The following is a 16029-nucleotide window of genomic DNA, read 5'->3' on the forward strand; positions in this document are numbered from 1 at the left end:
TTTTTTATCTTTTCCTCACTCAGAATACAGCACTTTGAACAGATAGGCATTCCACAGAGGTTTGTTGCCATGGTATTGATGAGTTATTTTTGATTGTTTCCCATTTTCTAACACAATAGGAATTCTGCTATGTAGATATGTTGCCATTCTATCTTGGAATTTGGTTAAATCCAAGATGGATTTAAGATCAAATGTAGCTTAGTATTTTCAGTCATCAGGTTGCTACTTAAACACCTGCTGATTCTGTGGTCTTACAGCTATTGTGACCTCAGCCTGTAGCTATATAAGTCCAGTACAACAGGACTTTCAACAGCAGCACAAATGATGTCTTAAGTGGAAGGGAAAAGAAAGCATATATTTTCAAGAAAACGTCTTTATTGTTAGAGTAGAACATTTCCCTTCAAGATGACAAGTAATCCAAATCCTTCAGGATCTTACTTGCCCCCAAACAGGTAAGTCTTTTGATGAAAGAAGCCAAATGGCAACCATCCAGGAGGGAAAGGGGCTCTTTGTTAACCAAAACTAAAGACAGATATTATGGTATCTGCACAGAAATTCTAAAACAGATGACACCTACTTGAAGGAACTGAATGAAGACTTAAAGCTAAGGAAGCAGGAACTGCTAGAGATGCTAAAACCTCTAAAAGATAAGAACAACCTTTTGCTACAGAAGTTAATGTCTAACTTGGAGGAAAAACAAAGAAGGTAAGGATTTCCTATTCAGGAATCATAGAGACCAATGCAACAGCAATACTTAGAAGACAATATGTTGTAAACTAACTGTACAATGGGGGGGGGGGTGGAACTGGGAGGAGAGAAGGTGGGAGAAAAATGATGAAGTAACAAGTTTGACAGGAAATTTACTCATTAACATATGTAACTGTACATCACCTTGACAATAAAATTAAATTTCAAAAAAAAGAATCAGACAGAAAAGACTCAAGGAATTTAATCTCTATTGGATTAAATGGTCAATCAAATAGTTATTCACACTATTTTCTGCTTGCATTTGATTTTCTTTCTTTTTTTTAAGTTTAGGATACTCAGCTAAATTTCTAACCACAAAATCAGGTAGAATACAATTTTTTATTTTTTAGTAAAATTGAATATGACCCTCAACTCTCATCTCATGAAATTGATTGCTACTCTTCCTCTTGGGGTGACCACCCAAGAAATAGGTAAACTTCTTTAATAGTTTGGGCCTATCATGGTTGCAGTGATGATAGCTTACTAATCCATGCTTATAGATGCAGCTCTTTCTATACCAAGCAGTGATCTTCTCCAGGCCTAGGAGCCTTGTGGAGAGCCTCTGTAAACATGAAAGGCAACTGAGGTCTAACTTTGCTTCCACAAAGTGGTTCTTGGGATCCATTAATTCAAATCTCTGTTTCCTTTCTAGTCTGAGAAAATTTTCACTTCAATTGATCTACCTTCTTTCTATACTCTAGCTCAGGGAACTTAGACTTTTAAAGAACAAAAAGTCAAACAAAAAGGTATGATCAACATTTTGCTGCTTACACACCAGCCACAGAGACTTCTAGTAAGTCAAGAGAACAAGGAGGTTTGGATTTTTGGATTTCTGCTTATACATGGTGGGGAGAAGGGGGTGGGAAGGATAAGGAATATAAATATAAATCCATGAATGCCTTTAAAATAATACCTTTCTCCCAGTCAAAGCTTTGATATTAATCTATATTGTGTTAGGAGCTTCTCAATGGCTTTCAAGCATATAAGTAGTTTCTCTAACAAAGTCAAATACTTTAAGACATTTAGAAACTGAAGGAAATAGCAGGAGGCAGACAGAGATAAGATTGTCAGGAATAACTGAGATTCATCATGAAAACAGGAGACTTTTCAGCCCCCTTCTTTCCAGAGACAGAAGGAATTTTTCTTCCTCCAAAAGTCAAATGTCAAAACATTATTTTCAGGGGCATGGCTATGGAAAATATATGTTGAGCATAAAAAAACACAACTTACTACTAAGAACTTGACTGAGGAAAATGACAAAATAGAAATGCTGTAATTTTAGTTATAGAGACTTCCTATGTCAAAGTAAATTGGGGAGGCAGGGTCAAGCTAGCACCATCTTGGCCACATGGTAGATAAGAAATTGGGCTTAGCTGGTGCCATCTTGTCTTCATGGTGGAGGAAGGTGAAGTCTTACCTCCATGTCATGGACATGCCTGAATTCCTAGAGGCAGGGGTGGAGATTTGGCAGATAGGTTATTGGATCTGTCAATCCTGTGCCTTCAACTTGGGAGAGTTTCCTGTGATCCTGCCCCCTGCCCCTGACACTATTTAGGGGCAGACCATTTCAGGCACCAGGATGCCAGACCTTGACTTTCTGTATTTCCTGTCTCCTGGTTCTCCTCTGATCACCATGGAAGCTCACTTTAGCTCTTCATTGGGGTTGATCTAGTTTATTGGTGTTTTTTTTTTCCTATTCTTTCTTTCCTCTCCTGCTCTCATGGCTCAGTTTTCCGAGGGGCTGCAGGTCTTGTGTCAAGAGTCCACCTGCATCCACAAGCTCTCCAATAAAGACTACAATTTGACCTCTCAAAATGTGGCTTTTCTTTCTCTCACAACTGGGATTTACCTTACAACAAAAAGTTTTCCAGAATTCCTAACATTTCAATACTAACTTAACTTCTATAGCAGAGTACTTCATGGCAAGCTTCAAAATACTATTTACCTTACAGGAAGCATCTATGATTTATGACGTATCTCTTCTTCTAGTCTGCAGATCATGAGGCAGATCATAGCAGGGAAGGGATGTGATGAATCCTCAGTCATGGAGCTCATTAAGGAGGCAGAGGAGATGAAACAGAACCTGGTAAGATGTTTGTGGTTCACCAGGGAACATTTCTGGACAGGCTCACTTCTACTGCTGTTGTCAGAAATGGAAGGAATGTGCTCATCTCTATCACCCAGTGCTCCACTACTCATATTTCTTCCATCTAGAAAATACAGGGTGAGGCAAGGGGAGTCAGATGGAATGGAAAATACAGACTGGTAATTTTTTTTATTTTTTTGACTTTTTCTTTTCATCTAGAGGCTAATGAATATAAGCATATTAAAGCATTCATATTTTTAAATAGGGAATACCTATAAAAGTAAAATAAAAGATGTAAGCCCCAGAGAAATTATTTTATGATAACATCTTGTATTAAAAGCTAATTTCTATTGATATTATCTCATAGCCATCATAGTTAAAGTTATTACTTGAAATAATAACTTATTTCTTTAACCATCATTATCATTAAACTCATCTCTCATGTTCCCAGATTCACTGCCTTCCTGTGTAGTTTGCTATGTCCCTGGACCCCTTTCCCATCATTAACTTAGTAATTTCTTCCAATATCACTTTAATGGCTGGACAAACACATGTCTCTGTTTGTTTGGTTTCTCTCCCTCCAACAGGAAAGGAAAAACAAGATGCTTCGGAAGGAAATGGAGATGCTATGGAACAAGGTGTGCCTCTAAGGATCTCTTGAAAGTATTGTTGCAGACAATAATGGAAAGAACTTCCAACTCCTCTGGCCCTATATCCTAATTTTTTTCATGTCCATACTTCCACTCATATTTCATTCTAATCCATTCTTTGTACAGCAAAGTAATCTTTTTTAAGCAATAAAAATATGACATTCTTCTGAAAATGGTTACATGGGCAAAGAGTATGTCTCAAGTGCTACAATGCCTGGCTAGCAAATACAAGGCCCTAAATTCAAACCAAGAACCCAGTGCCACCATAAACATGAATAATCAGAACAAATACACAACATTCTTATTGCGGCATAATCTGGCTGTGTTTAGTCTCTTCTCATAGAAGTCCTCCCTTGCTTTCTATGCAACTATCACACTAGTTTCTTTATGCCAAATCTTTTCCTATTTCTAAACTTGCTCCTGTTTGCTTTATACTTTGTGTGTATGGATGTGTGTGTGTGTGTGTGTGTGTGCACGCATGTGTGCGCGCGCGCCAGTCCTGAGGCTTGAACTTAGGGCCTGGGGGCCATTCCTGAGCTCTATTTGTTCAAAGCTAGCACTCTACCACTTGAGCCACAGTTCCACATTTGGCTTTTTGGTAGTTTATTGATGAGTCCTTCAGCTGTTCCTGCCTGGGCTGGCTTTGAACAACAGTCCTCAAATCTCTGCCTCTAAATAACTAGGATTATAGGCATGAGCCAACCGTCCTCAGCTGTTTGGTTCATTCTTAGCCTTTAGGTCTCAGGTTAAATATCACCTCTTCAGAAAAATCCTCCTTGTTTTCACCATGTAAAATATAGTACCCTCCCCAACTTTGTACTACCTAGCCCTGTTCAGGTCCTTCATGGCACTTTTCATAATTTAAACTTGTAATTTTATGCTATTTTTTACTAATTTCTTTTCTTTTTTCTTTTTTCTTGGGTATAAGTTTTTCCAGTATCTTGACTGCTTTGTCTGAATTGCTAACTCCTTCACAATGATTGGAACATAGTAGATAATTAACAAATGAGTAAGTTGAATGAATAAACATCTAACTGAATACCCCCATAACTTCACAACAATCAGAGCATTGTTTAAGATAACAATAGTATGGCTTTTTGCAGAAACCAGGAGAAGAGAGTCCTTGGTGGGCCAGTCCTTGGAACCTGAGTGCTTTTTCAAACTATGCATCTAGAAGAGCAAACTGTGTCCTGTGATATAAACATCTGGGTGGTGTGATCTCTGACTGCTTCTTCTCACCTCAATTTTCCACAAATAATCAGGATACCTCCATACCCTGCATCTTATACTAAAATCTGCTCCTAGTTCTCAGCAGCAGCTACAAGTCAGTCCCATGACTGTCAGAAGATTTACATCCCATGTTAAGTCCTTGTGATAGGAAATGTGCCAGCACAATTCCTCTATAAAAATCCAACTTCTTCATAACTCCAAAATACTTTTTGTAAGAGATATCCATACACATTAGCTTGTGATCAACTTTACTTAGGGAGAACTAAAGAAAAATAAAATGCCGAGTGGCTAAGAACACATTTCAGAGTCAGATTTGATTCTATCTTCAGCTCCGTTCTTTCCTAGCTGTGTGACAATAAACAAATGGCTTAATCTCTTCATGTCTCAGTTTTCTCATCTATAAAATGGAAATAGAAATAGCTGTTAAAGTTATATGGACTAAATAAATATTGTAAAACAGTAGTGAAAGTAATGTAGTGAAGTAGCTTAGTGTTGTGATTGCCATTTAATACAGGTTTGATTAATAGCTTTTATTATAAGGTAAACGTAACAGACAAAATGGAAGAGCTTATTACAGTCTGAATTCCCTTTGGTAGGTAGTACAATTTCCATTTTGAGCTCCAAGAAGTTGCTGAAACTGGCAAGAACTGAAAGTCCTGTCTATACTGGTTTTCCACTTTCTCTGTGTTAAATCTCACTAACTTAAAGTTTTGCCCAAATGTCCATCCACAGACATTCGAGACAGAAGAGGTTCATGATCAACAAAAAGCAACACAGATAAAACCTAAGGCAGATTTTCAGGACAGAAAGGCAAGTAGACTACATGTACTTAGAAGTTTATGATTGTTGATGCCACACTACTGGAAATAATCTAGTGATAGAGCTAATTTGGGTAGGAAGATAAGTAGGACTAGGGCTTTTAGGGTATGTTGAACTTATGATTGGCCAAAACATTGCCCTTTTTTCTGGGACCTCCTGTTCCTTTAGCTCTCTCCCTTCACCTCAGGTTCCCACATTCCTCTCAGCTATGAAACTCAAGAGTGAACTGGAAATACCAGTTGCAATGAAAGAGAAAAGGCAGTACAATCAATCATTCTGAACAGTAGTAGCCTTTGGAGGCAATAATAGATACCTTAGATGTAGTAGGAATCTTTCTAATCTATGGTATGCTCCTAAACCAATGTAGATTTTGTAGAAATATTTGAATCAAAGTGGTATCACAAAGTTTCTGGAAACTCATAGCACAAATTGTGTTAGCACAAAGTGAGAACAGTTATGCTAGAAATGACAACTCCACAATAGCTATGAGATGTCAGGACATTTGTTAATTTGCCTTGGAAAATTTGAAGGAATTACATTTGTATCTCATCTTCCCTTACCAATCCTTCACAGGAAATGATCTATCAATTATCCTTTAGCTTTTAAAGAGTAGATTGTACAAGGGTAGCTATTTAAGAGGCTTGTATGGTTGGAATCAACCTAATAGTGAAGCTATGACACCATAATTTTGCTATAAGGTAATTGTAGCATATTGAGAAAACTGATTTTTTTATTTCAATTTACTTTGTCACCCAGAGGCTCTTTCTTCCACCAGGAAAAGCAACAGAGGAAGATGGAATGGGTCAGGTACCAGGAACAAGCCAACATCCTTCAGGTATTAGGATTTTCCAAGGCTAAACATGGGATGCATTTCATTCACAACATAAAGGCTTTAGCTTCGTATGTTAAGCCATATTCCCTCATTGTATATTATCAATTGTCTTTCTTTAAAAAGTATCATGGTAGGGCTGAGAATATGGCCTAGTGGTAGAGTGCTTGCCTCACATACTTGAAGCCCTGGGTTTGATTCCTCAGCACCACATATATAGAAAAAGCCAGAAGTGGCACCATGGCTCAAGTAGTAGGGTGTTAGCCTTGAGCAAAAAGAAGCCAGTGACAGTGTTTAGGTCCTGAGTTCAAGCCCCAGAACTCATGGTAGTATGAGTATCATGGTAGTCAGGAGGGGAGAGGATAAAGGACAGGGTTATAGGAGGTGGTACATGTGATCTGAGTACATTTTATTATATGCATGAAAAGACCTTATAATGAAATCAACTAAAAACTGCCCAAAAGGGGGTTGTAGTGGGAAGGGATTAAGAGTAGTAGAAGTATAAATTTTATCAAAGTACATTATATGCATATATGTTTGGAAATATCACAATGAACTCCTTTTGCACAATTTAATAAGAAACAGTAAAAGAAAAGATAATGCTAGGAGATAAAGATGTCCAAAGTAGAGGCAAGCAGCTTTTTTTATTCAACCAAAATAAAATTTTATAAACCACAAAAAGAAATGCATCATGACAAGATGGCTAGAGTTAGCTATCTATAATTTTACATTGAGTAACTTGGAATAAATAAATAGTATTTCTTTCTGTTCTTGAGTTTTCTTCCATATGACATAAGAGGAAAATAACAAATATCAGTTCAATTTTAAAAGACTGGGGGCATTATTTTTATATTTCTGGATAAAGAACATTTAGGTAACAGTGGATTTAGGGAGGCCAACATTATATGAGGAATTTTGAAAAATATCCTCTTTTAGAATGACTTTCATGGCAAAGTGATTGAGCTGAGAATTGAAGCTTTGAAGAACTACCAGAAGGCCAATGACCTGAAATTATCACTGTACTTACAGCAGAATTTTGAGCCAAAGCAAGCATTTTTAAATCTTCCAAGGTCCCAAGGTAGGAAAAATAACATAGGTTCAGTTTGAGATTTTATTTTTATTCATTAACATTAGCGATCTCATTACTTGTAATGTAAGCATCACAAAGCCTAGTCCACAATAAGTTATATTTAGTAGTATAATAATACATATTTTACTGTCATCATTACTAACTTTACTCCAAAGCTCTTATATCAAGGTAAGGATTCTCTCTGGTAAAATTAAAATGCCCTTTATAAAGATAAAGTAATATATCATGTACTTAGCATATATAGATGCTAACACAGATGACATTCAGAAAGTATTAGTTTCATTCCCACCTTTTCCCTTTACCTAGAAGTTATAGTTGTTTGCTCTCCTGATTCTTATCGAAATAGACTCCTTTGCTTTGGGGCTGAAGTCTAAGGAAGTGGACAACAGATGATGGTTTTGAGTTTTGGATGTTCCTCTGGGAAATTCAGTGATTTCCCCTAAAGACTTTATGGTATCATCACAGGCAATCATACAGTGTTTCATAAAAAATAAAGTAAAGTAATGATGTGAGGGTTAGGGGAAAGATTCACAAATTTTTATGTGTCTATGAATCTGAACTCTATACTTGAAAAGGGACATGCATGGGAAATAACTGCCAATAGGTGCCAGTGACCTATGAGTATCAGAATGTATGCTCCTACTTTCTTCTCTGTCTTACTCCAAAAATGACTTGAATGACTTGGAACACAGACAGTATGGAAGATGAAATAGATGAGAAAGCTAAAGGAAAAAGAAAGTAAGTTGAAACTAGATATATTCATTACAACACATGATAGTCATACTATTTAGTTGGTAGAGGTAGACTATACATTTGATTCTGAATTTCCAGCAAAGGGAAGCATAGATTTGAAGTATTCACCAGGTAATAACGATTGCTCTAGAGAAACAAGCTCTTCCCAGTACTAAAACCTAAGCAAAATGTTTCCTCTAGGACCTCATAATAAGTGTAGGGCTCTGATGATAAAAGTCAGGATTTTCAACAATTCTTTTTAAAATGAATTCAGAATCTAAATATTCTAGTTCCTATTATCTGTTCCTTGGCACAATATAATGACACACTATTAATTTGACCAAAAAAATTAAAGAGATAGACCAATTCAAGATACTTTGTTCCAGATAAACAGTATTCTGCTTAATGCACAGGTAAAATTTAGAAAATCTAGAAAACCATCAACTTATCCTTTAGTCAGAGTTCCATACATACTTTTCTCTCAACCTGTGTTTTGACAAAGATTGGATATCAAAAAGCTGGATAATACTTGGAATGCAACCAGAGGTAGTAATAAAGTCCTTAGGTTATAAATTTAAATGTTAGAATATAGTCTCATTTAAAGTTAGCCCAGGGTTATATCTAATGATCCAGAGAATAAAGATTCAAAAGTTTATTTAACTTCAGATTTCAGGCAAGCTCAGATTAATATATAATGAAAGATTCCATTCACGTTGAATGCTTCAACAGATTTGTCATTAGCTGAATACTGAATCACTCTGAGCTGGGACAACACATACATCAACACCCTCTCCTCTCTTCTCTCCTTTTATACTCCTGAAGAATTAAGTGATAGGGTGCTACACTGACACAAATTAATGTAGCTACAGGCATGAATGACCCATTTGTCTTGTTTTCCTGACTGTGCATTCATTGAGCACTGATTATAAGCCAGTTACCTTTTGTAACACATGTATTAAAAAATCTTTGGATTTGTTTAGGCTCAAATTGGTCCAAGATCTAACAGAGTCCTAATGTTTATTAAAAACAAGGCAAGTTCTTCCATTTCCTTACAAATGGGGCAATGTCATTCTTTCTGATAGAGGCATAAAATTCCATTGTGTATATGTACCACATTTTCCTGATCCATCCGTCTACTGAGGAGCATCTGGGTTGGTTCCATATTTTAGCTATGACAAATTGTGCTGCGATGAACATTGTTGTGCTGGTGGCTTTAGTGTCTTCTTGTTTATGGTCTTTTGGGTAGATGCTCAAACGTGGGGCTGCTGGGTCATGGGGGAGCTCTATGTTTAGCCTTCTGAGGAATCTCCATACCGCTTGCCAGAGTGGCTGAACCAGTTTACATTCCCACCAACAATGAAGTAGGATTCCCTTTTGGCCATATCCCCTCCAACATTTGTTATTGTTAGTTTTCTTTCTTTCTTTTTTTTTTTTTTCAAATTTTTATTATCAAACTGATGTACAGAGAGGTTACAGTTTCATATGTTAGGCATTGGATACATTTCTTGTACTGTTTGTTACCTTGTCCCTCATAACCCCCTCCCTCCTCCCACTTTCCCTTTCCCCCCCTGAGGTGTTCAGTTCACTTACACCAAACAGTTTTGCAAGTATTGCTTTTGTAGTTGTTTGTCTTTTTTTACCCTGTGTCTCTCAATTTTGGTATTCCCTTTCAATTTCCTACTTCTAATACCAGTATACACGGTTTCCAATATACTCAGATAATGTTAGTTTTCTTGATAAAGGACATTCTTACTGGGGTGAGGTGGAATCTCAATGTTGTTTTGATTTGCATTTCTTTTATGGCCAATGACATAGAGCACTTCTTCATATGTCTCTTGGCCATTCTCATTTCCTCATCAGAGAAGTCTCTTTTTAAGTCTTTAGCCCACTTGTTGAGGGGGCTGTTGGTTCTTTGCGGTTTTGTTTTGGAGGAATTTAATTTTTTTAGTTCTGCATATATTTTAGATATGAGGCCTTTGTCCATTGTATGGCCGGTAAAGATAAGTGAAGTGAGCCAGACCCAAAGAAACATGGACTCTATGATTTCCCTCATGGGGAATAATTAGCACAGGTTTAGGCTAGTCACAGCAGAGGATCACAAGAGCCTAATAGCTATGCCCCTATGAATGCATAAGATGATGCTAAGTGAAATGAACTCCATGTTATGGAAATGACTGTTATATCACTGTTGTAATTACTTTCAACATGCCATGTGAAACCATAGCTTCTTTTGTTGTTGATCCTTTTGTAACCTCTTCCTGTGGTTGTACTCACCCTATCACTGTACCTCATCTGAATACACTGGATACTGTATATACTGGTATTAGAACTAGGGAAATGAAAGGGAATATCAAAATTGAGAGACAACGGATAAAAAGACAAAGGATTCCAAAAGCAATACTTGCAAAACCATTTGGTATAAAATAACTGTACAACTCATGGGGGGAGGGGAAAGAGGTAGGGGTTGGGGGGGAATGAGGGAAGAGGTAACAAACAGTACAAGAAATGTACCCAGAGTCTAACATATGAAACTGTAACCTCTCTGGACATCACTTTGACAATAAGTAAGTATAAAAAAACAAGACAAAAGAAATGCTAAATGGAAGAATTTTGAGACTTATCTTTTTAAGAGATTACCATCAACAATTATATGGAAAGTAAAATGATTGAAGAATATTGTTTCCTAACTTTATGTATCATCTGGCCTCTTGTTTAATTTTTGCTGTTTAAATTGCCTTTTCTCATAATGTATTTCTTAAAAATAAAATGTGTGCTACTGAAGAACTAATAATTTTCCATAATATACATAAATTGGATAATAAATGTACAAAACCAACATTTTACAATACTTACAAAATGCTCGAGACTGAGGCTTCTTTTATCTCTGTTGAAAAGTAAGATTAACAAGACAAAGGTGGAGTGGAATGGCTTAAGTGATAATGAGTACCTGCTCCAAGCTCATGTTTAAGCCCTAGTATCATCAAAACCAAACAAGAAACAGGTAATTAAAAAACCCACAAACATCAATTTTCTCCATAGATGCCATAACATTTCAAAGCATTTAAAAAGGGAGTGATTTTCTTATTATGATTTATAGTACTTACTATTGTGTTCTAACACACCCTAGATTTGTCCCGGTTGTTTCCTAAAATTGTCTCACGGCTAGATTTTGAAAAGTTGCGATTTTGTGGGGAAAGCACTGGGTTTACAGTCAGATACATGATTTACGCCTTACTCTGAAATCTAGCAGTTATTGTGACTTGGTTAATCTGTTTGGTTTCAGTTTTTTTTCTTAACATAACATAGAGGATGCTGACAACTTCTAAGTTTGGGTATCCTCTTAAAATGACTATATAGTTTAGGAATTATTGAACAAGAAATGAACTCAGGAAAGATGTCTCACTTTATTGTCAAAGCTTACTTCATAGATTGTCCAATAAAATGACTGTTAGAGTGTGACTTTTTTTTGCCAGTCCTGGGGCTTGAATTCAGGGCTAGCACTCTATCACTCAAGGCTAGCACCCTACCACTTGAGCCACCACCACTTCTGGCTTTTTCTGTTTATGTGGTAATGAAGAATCGAACCAGGGCTTCATGCATGCTAGGCAAGCACTCTACCACTAAGCTACATTGCCAGCCCCAACAGTGTGATTTTTAAATGCCTCTTCCATTCCTAAAAGCTATAATTTGACCCAAATTTGTTTTAAGTATCATCCCAATGAAGAACAATATTCCCTAAGCTTACTTTCTTCTGTAGGAGAGAACACAAGGTTACAAATGAATTGAGAGATTTGTGGTTTTGTATTTAGTCCAGTAGGTGGCACCAACCACATCCATGCTCCAAATTCAGCATAAATAGTGGTAATTTAGGAACCCTCAAATGGTGTGAAACATTGGCTTTCTATTACCCTTAGGAAAAAAAGTGCCATACTTATATACAAAATGGAAAAAAAAAGCACAACTTATTGATGTTTTGTGCTATGCTTTATAGCACCAAGATGCATTACAGCACCCTTGATTAAACCACATTAAATTCTACTGCACAATTCTGATCTATTATTCTACTCTCTGAATTACAGTTTTCATTTAAAAAAAATGTCACTGCCCCTTTCTCCACCATTTTTGCCTAATTCTGTTTCTCTCTACCACCAGTGAACCAGGTGATTAGAAGACTGAAGTAAAAAATGTGCTGGGCAATTTAAGTACTTAATAGTGTTCCTTCTAGCTTCAAACGCATTGTTTTATAAACCTGACTTAGAGAAAGAGTGAAATGTCAGTTTGTACACAAGTAATAGCGAGTTAGGGTACATGCCCTTCTGTTCTAGGCCATTTCCCAGTAAAGGGAGGTTTAACTCCAGGGCTGTTTGCCAAGAATCCCTCCTCCCCGTCCAGTGTGCTGATTGGCTGAGTTGAAGTAGTGTGATCTATTTGGTTGGCAAATATTAGTGACTTTGTTATACTTAAGCAATCCTACTCAAAATTTCCTTGAGACCAGAAGGTAGCTTTTCTTTTTTTGTCTTGTTTACAACTTGGGTATAAAGACTCAAGTTTTTCTCTTTTGTTCTCTTCAGAGGCAGGTCATGTTTAAAGGATTTACTTTCCCAACCACTGTAAAATTATAATTTTACCTAGGATGAATGGGAGTCTTCCCCGGCTTTTTAAACATCAAGAGAGCAATTTGTGGCCCTTGACAGTTACCTGTCTTAGAGAACACAGGCACTAAGCAATTTCTGAATTCAGCTGAATTACACCAATCATACCTGCTGTTGTTTAAAAAGGAGATTTATCTTCAGTAAGAATATAGTTTGTGATAAAATGCTTGATTTGACATCCTTACTGTTTCCTTTCCCACCCCAATTCAGTATTTCCTTGAGCTATTTGAGGAAAAATGGAAGGTTCTCCTCTGTGAAGAAACTGAAGATTGGATGTGGACATTTCACTACACTTATACATTCAAAAGCCCAGTGATATGGGAAATTAATTCTCTTGAGATTTTATTTACTCCACAACCTTCTGTCCCAAAAGCAAGTCATTCCTTTCACCTTTAACCTATACTTCTCTTTAATATTAGTCTTTCTGATGGCTGAAATATACTTCAGCAGGTGTTGCAGAAGGGAAAATAGTAGTGTTGAGCTAAAATGCTGAAAAGCAGGGGCAGAAAAATCACAAATAGCTCAAATCTGGGTACTTGATAAGTAGTAATACTATCAGTTACAGACATTGTTAAGCTTTGAGACACTCTGAACCTTTTCCATATGGAAGATTTATGGTATTAGGTTATGAAGCTAATTTCTAAGCTAGGTTAATCTTTTACTTCCCATTAAACCTTACAAAAGTGTAGGGGCAGACAAGAATAAAATCCATTTCCCCCAAAATTAAAATTTGAAAGTTAAATAGTAAAACTTTCCCCGCATTAGTGCATGATGATAGATTCTACTTGTTTGTATCACACACTCAGGAGAACAGTATAGGGTTATCATATTTAGAGAACAATAAAGTATACTTATTTAAACTATAATTTTAGATAAGCAATGAGTAACTTGTAGTATCAATGTGTCCCAAATTTTACATGGGACATGCTTTTTATTATTTTTTATTATGGGACATACCTAATACTAAAATTTATTGGTGTTTATTGAAATTAAAATTTAACTGAGCATCTTTTTTAGGACTCTAACCTAGGAAAGACCCATTACTGGGCCTACATAGCAATCACAGTTGTCCCTCTTTTTCCCTTTAATGCCTCTCTCCTCTCAGCATGTACCTTATTGTCTCTGCCTCCTCTTTCTCTTCTCTCATCCCACCTTTATCTTTAGTTCTCACAATTGATCATTGTATGGAATTTGTCTGGGTTATCTGAATATGTGTAAATGTGTACATGACTTAATATTCTACTTTTCATTTAAATGTTGTTAGAACATTTTGTAGACTGTCAATATTGTTTTAACTAACATGTAACCTTCAAATAATTTTTCTTTCTATGGGACATGGGCTTTCAATAGAAAAAAAAAGATCCACCACTCCAACTTTAAAACATTATTTGACAGTTTTTAAAGTAACAATTAGTAATTTCATATTAATGCTAATATCAGAGCTGGTGCTAAAGTAATATTCTAAGACACTGTGATGTTAATAGCCCTTTTCTTTAACACCAAAATTAGTGTTTTTTTTTTCTCAAAAATGGCTTTTATTTTCAAATATTTTCCACTAGGTACTATGGGTAACACAACCACGGGCAGAGCAACTACTGACAAAAATGAACCTAACGTGGTAAGAGCGACTTCCTTTTTTAAAAAAATCCCATATTTATTTACTTATTAATCTATTCCTTCAGTGTTGGTGATGGAATCCAGGGTCTTATGCTCTCTGCTGCTGAGCCGCACCACTCCCGACTACGCTGCAATGCATGTGGTTAACCTGCATTTTAATGTATTATTTTTAGGGTATTTTCCAAATGAATATTAGGACATGCAACGTTTTAGCTTTTCTTTTTTTTCTCGATTTCAGAGTATTCTGGGATCAAAGGCCTACACAGAACAACCAGAAGCTACACAAAGTCAGTTTGATGATGTCGGAGAGAGGCTCTTTTTTCTGAGGTCACTGCCAGATGAAGCTCTGAAGGATTAGAAAGCTTTCCTTCAATTGGCTTTGGACAGATTTGAAGACAAAGCACAGCCATTTGTGTTAATTAAAATCTCTCAAACCTTTGTTTTAATGCTGTTTTTCCTCTCTCCTACCACCAACCTGGGTGGAAATGTTAGATGTGTGGCCTCAGGCATATCAGGAATTTAGTCCTTGGTAAACAGCTTCTGATTACTTTGATCACTTTTGGGTTTGAAGATTCAAACCACATTGTATATAGTTAAATCCACAGAAGAGTTCTCTGTTTTGGATTTAATTCTAGGAAGATATAGTGCTGGCAGATTAACATTAGGTACAAAAATTAAAAGCAAAACTATATTCTCTACACAGTTCTTACTTTCCTACCAACCACAACCACATTCAACTTCCCTACTCATTCTCTTATTCATTGAAATCTGTGTGTTTGTACTTAGGATCTTGTCCTCTTGCTTGGCTTTCTTGCTTATGGCTGGTGCTACCACTTAAGCCATGACTCAAGTCTGACATTTTGATAATTGTTTTTGGAGCTGTAGTCTCTGACTTTTTTTTTTTTAACCTGGGCTGGCTTTGAACCTATCATTCAGATCTCAGTTGCCTGAGTAGTTAGGACTACAAATACAGTCAATAGCACTTGCTATTCCTTGAATAACTCCCACCCTTCCAGTAGCACTGTTTTTTAATTCAAGTCCTCTTTCTTGCCTGAGTCACCACTGCTTTGTAAAATTGGTTTCCCTGCTTTCAGAACCTCTAATCCATCTTCCATACTATCATAAAAGTTATCTTTCCTAAAAGAGAAATGAGGGTATATCATTCTTCTACTGGTTTCCCACTGACTTTACTCCTTCATAGACCACAAATGGTCAATCTCCTGCCGATCTCCCATCTTATCCTTCACTTTCTTCCTTATATCATAATCCTACATTGAGCTCTACAGAACAATTTATACTTCTCCTGACATACTGTAAATCCCATTACCCCTATGCACAAAGCCAAATGATTTTTCTTAAGATCATCCTTAAAGACTAAGTTTGGTACTCTTCATCTATTCTAGTGATTCTTTTTTTTTTTGCCAGTCTTGGGCCTTACACTCAGAACCTGAGCACTGTCCCTGGCTTCTTTTTGCTCAAGGCTAGCACTCTGCCACTTGAGCCACAGCACCACTTCTGGCCATTTTCTATATATGTGGTGCTGGGGAATCGAACCCAGGGTTTCATGTATATGAGGC

At 36.6% G+C, this 16029-nt stretch overlaps 1 protein-coding gene across 1 annotated transcript; it reads left to right on the forward strand.

Annotated features, from left to right (window-relative positions):
* The first annotated feature begins 345 nt into the window (after window positions 1-345).
* On the forward strand, window positions 346-14810 carry Ccdc196 (coiled-coil domain containing 196). The gene is made up of 9 exons (XM_048361999.1): window positions 346-452; window positions 553-705; window positions 2737-2833; window positions 3421-3471; window positions 5446-5523; window positions 6308-6367; window positions 7298-7439; window positions 14395-14453; window positions 14691-14810. The coding sequence occupies exons 1-9, from the start codon at window positions 406-408 to the stop codon at window positions 14808-14810; spliced, it is 807 nt and encodes a 268-aa protein (XP_048217956.1). The 5' UTR covers window positions 346-405.
* The last annotated feature ends 1219 nt before the right edge of the window (window positions 14811-16029 follow it).

This window comes from Perognathus longimembris, chromosome 14 (genome assembly GCF_023159225.1).
Source record: "Perognathus longimembris pacificus isolate PPM17 chromosome 14, ASM2315922v1, whole genome shotgun sequence".
NCBI classification, from domain to species: Eukaryota; Metazoa; Chordata; class Mammalia; order Rodentia; family Heteromyidae; genus Perognathus; species Perognathus longimembris.

Excerpts from the sequence above, each read along its gene's own strand:
- Ccdc196 (XM_048361999.1), top strand. The coding sequence starts at position 406 with ATGACAAGTAATCCAAATCCTTCAGGATCTTACTTGCCCCCAAACAG. Across the intron at positions 453-552 it reads TCTTACTTGCCCCCAAACAG|AAATTCTAAAACAGATGACA; the intron begins GTAAGTCTTTTG and ends GTATCTGCACAG. Across the intron at positions 3,472-5,445 it reads TGGAGATGCTATGGAACAAG|ACATTCGAGACAGAAGAGGT; the intron begins GTGTGCCTCTAA and ends GTCCATCCACAG.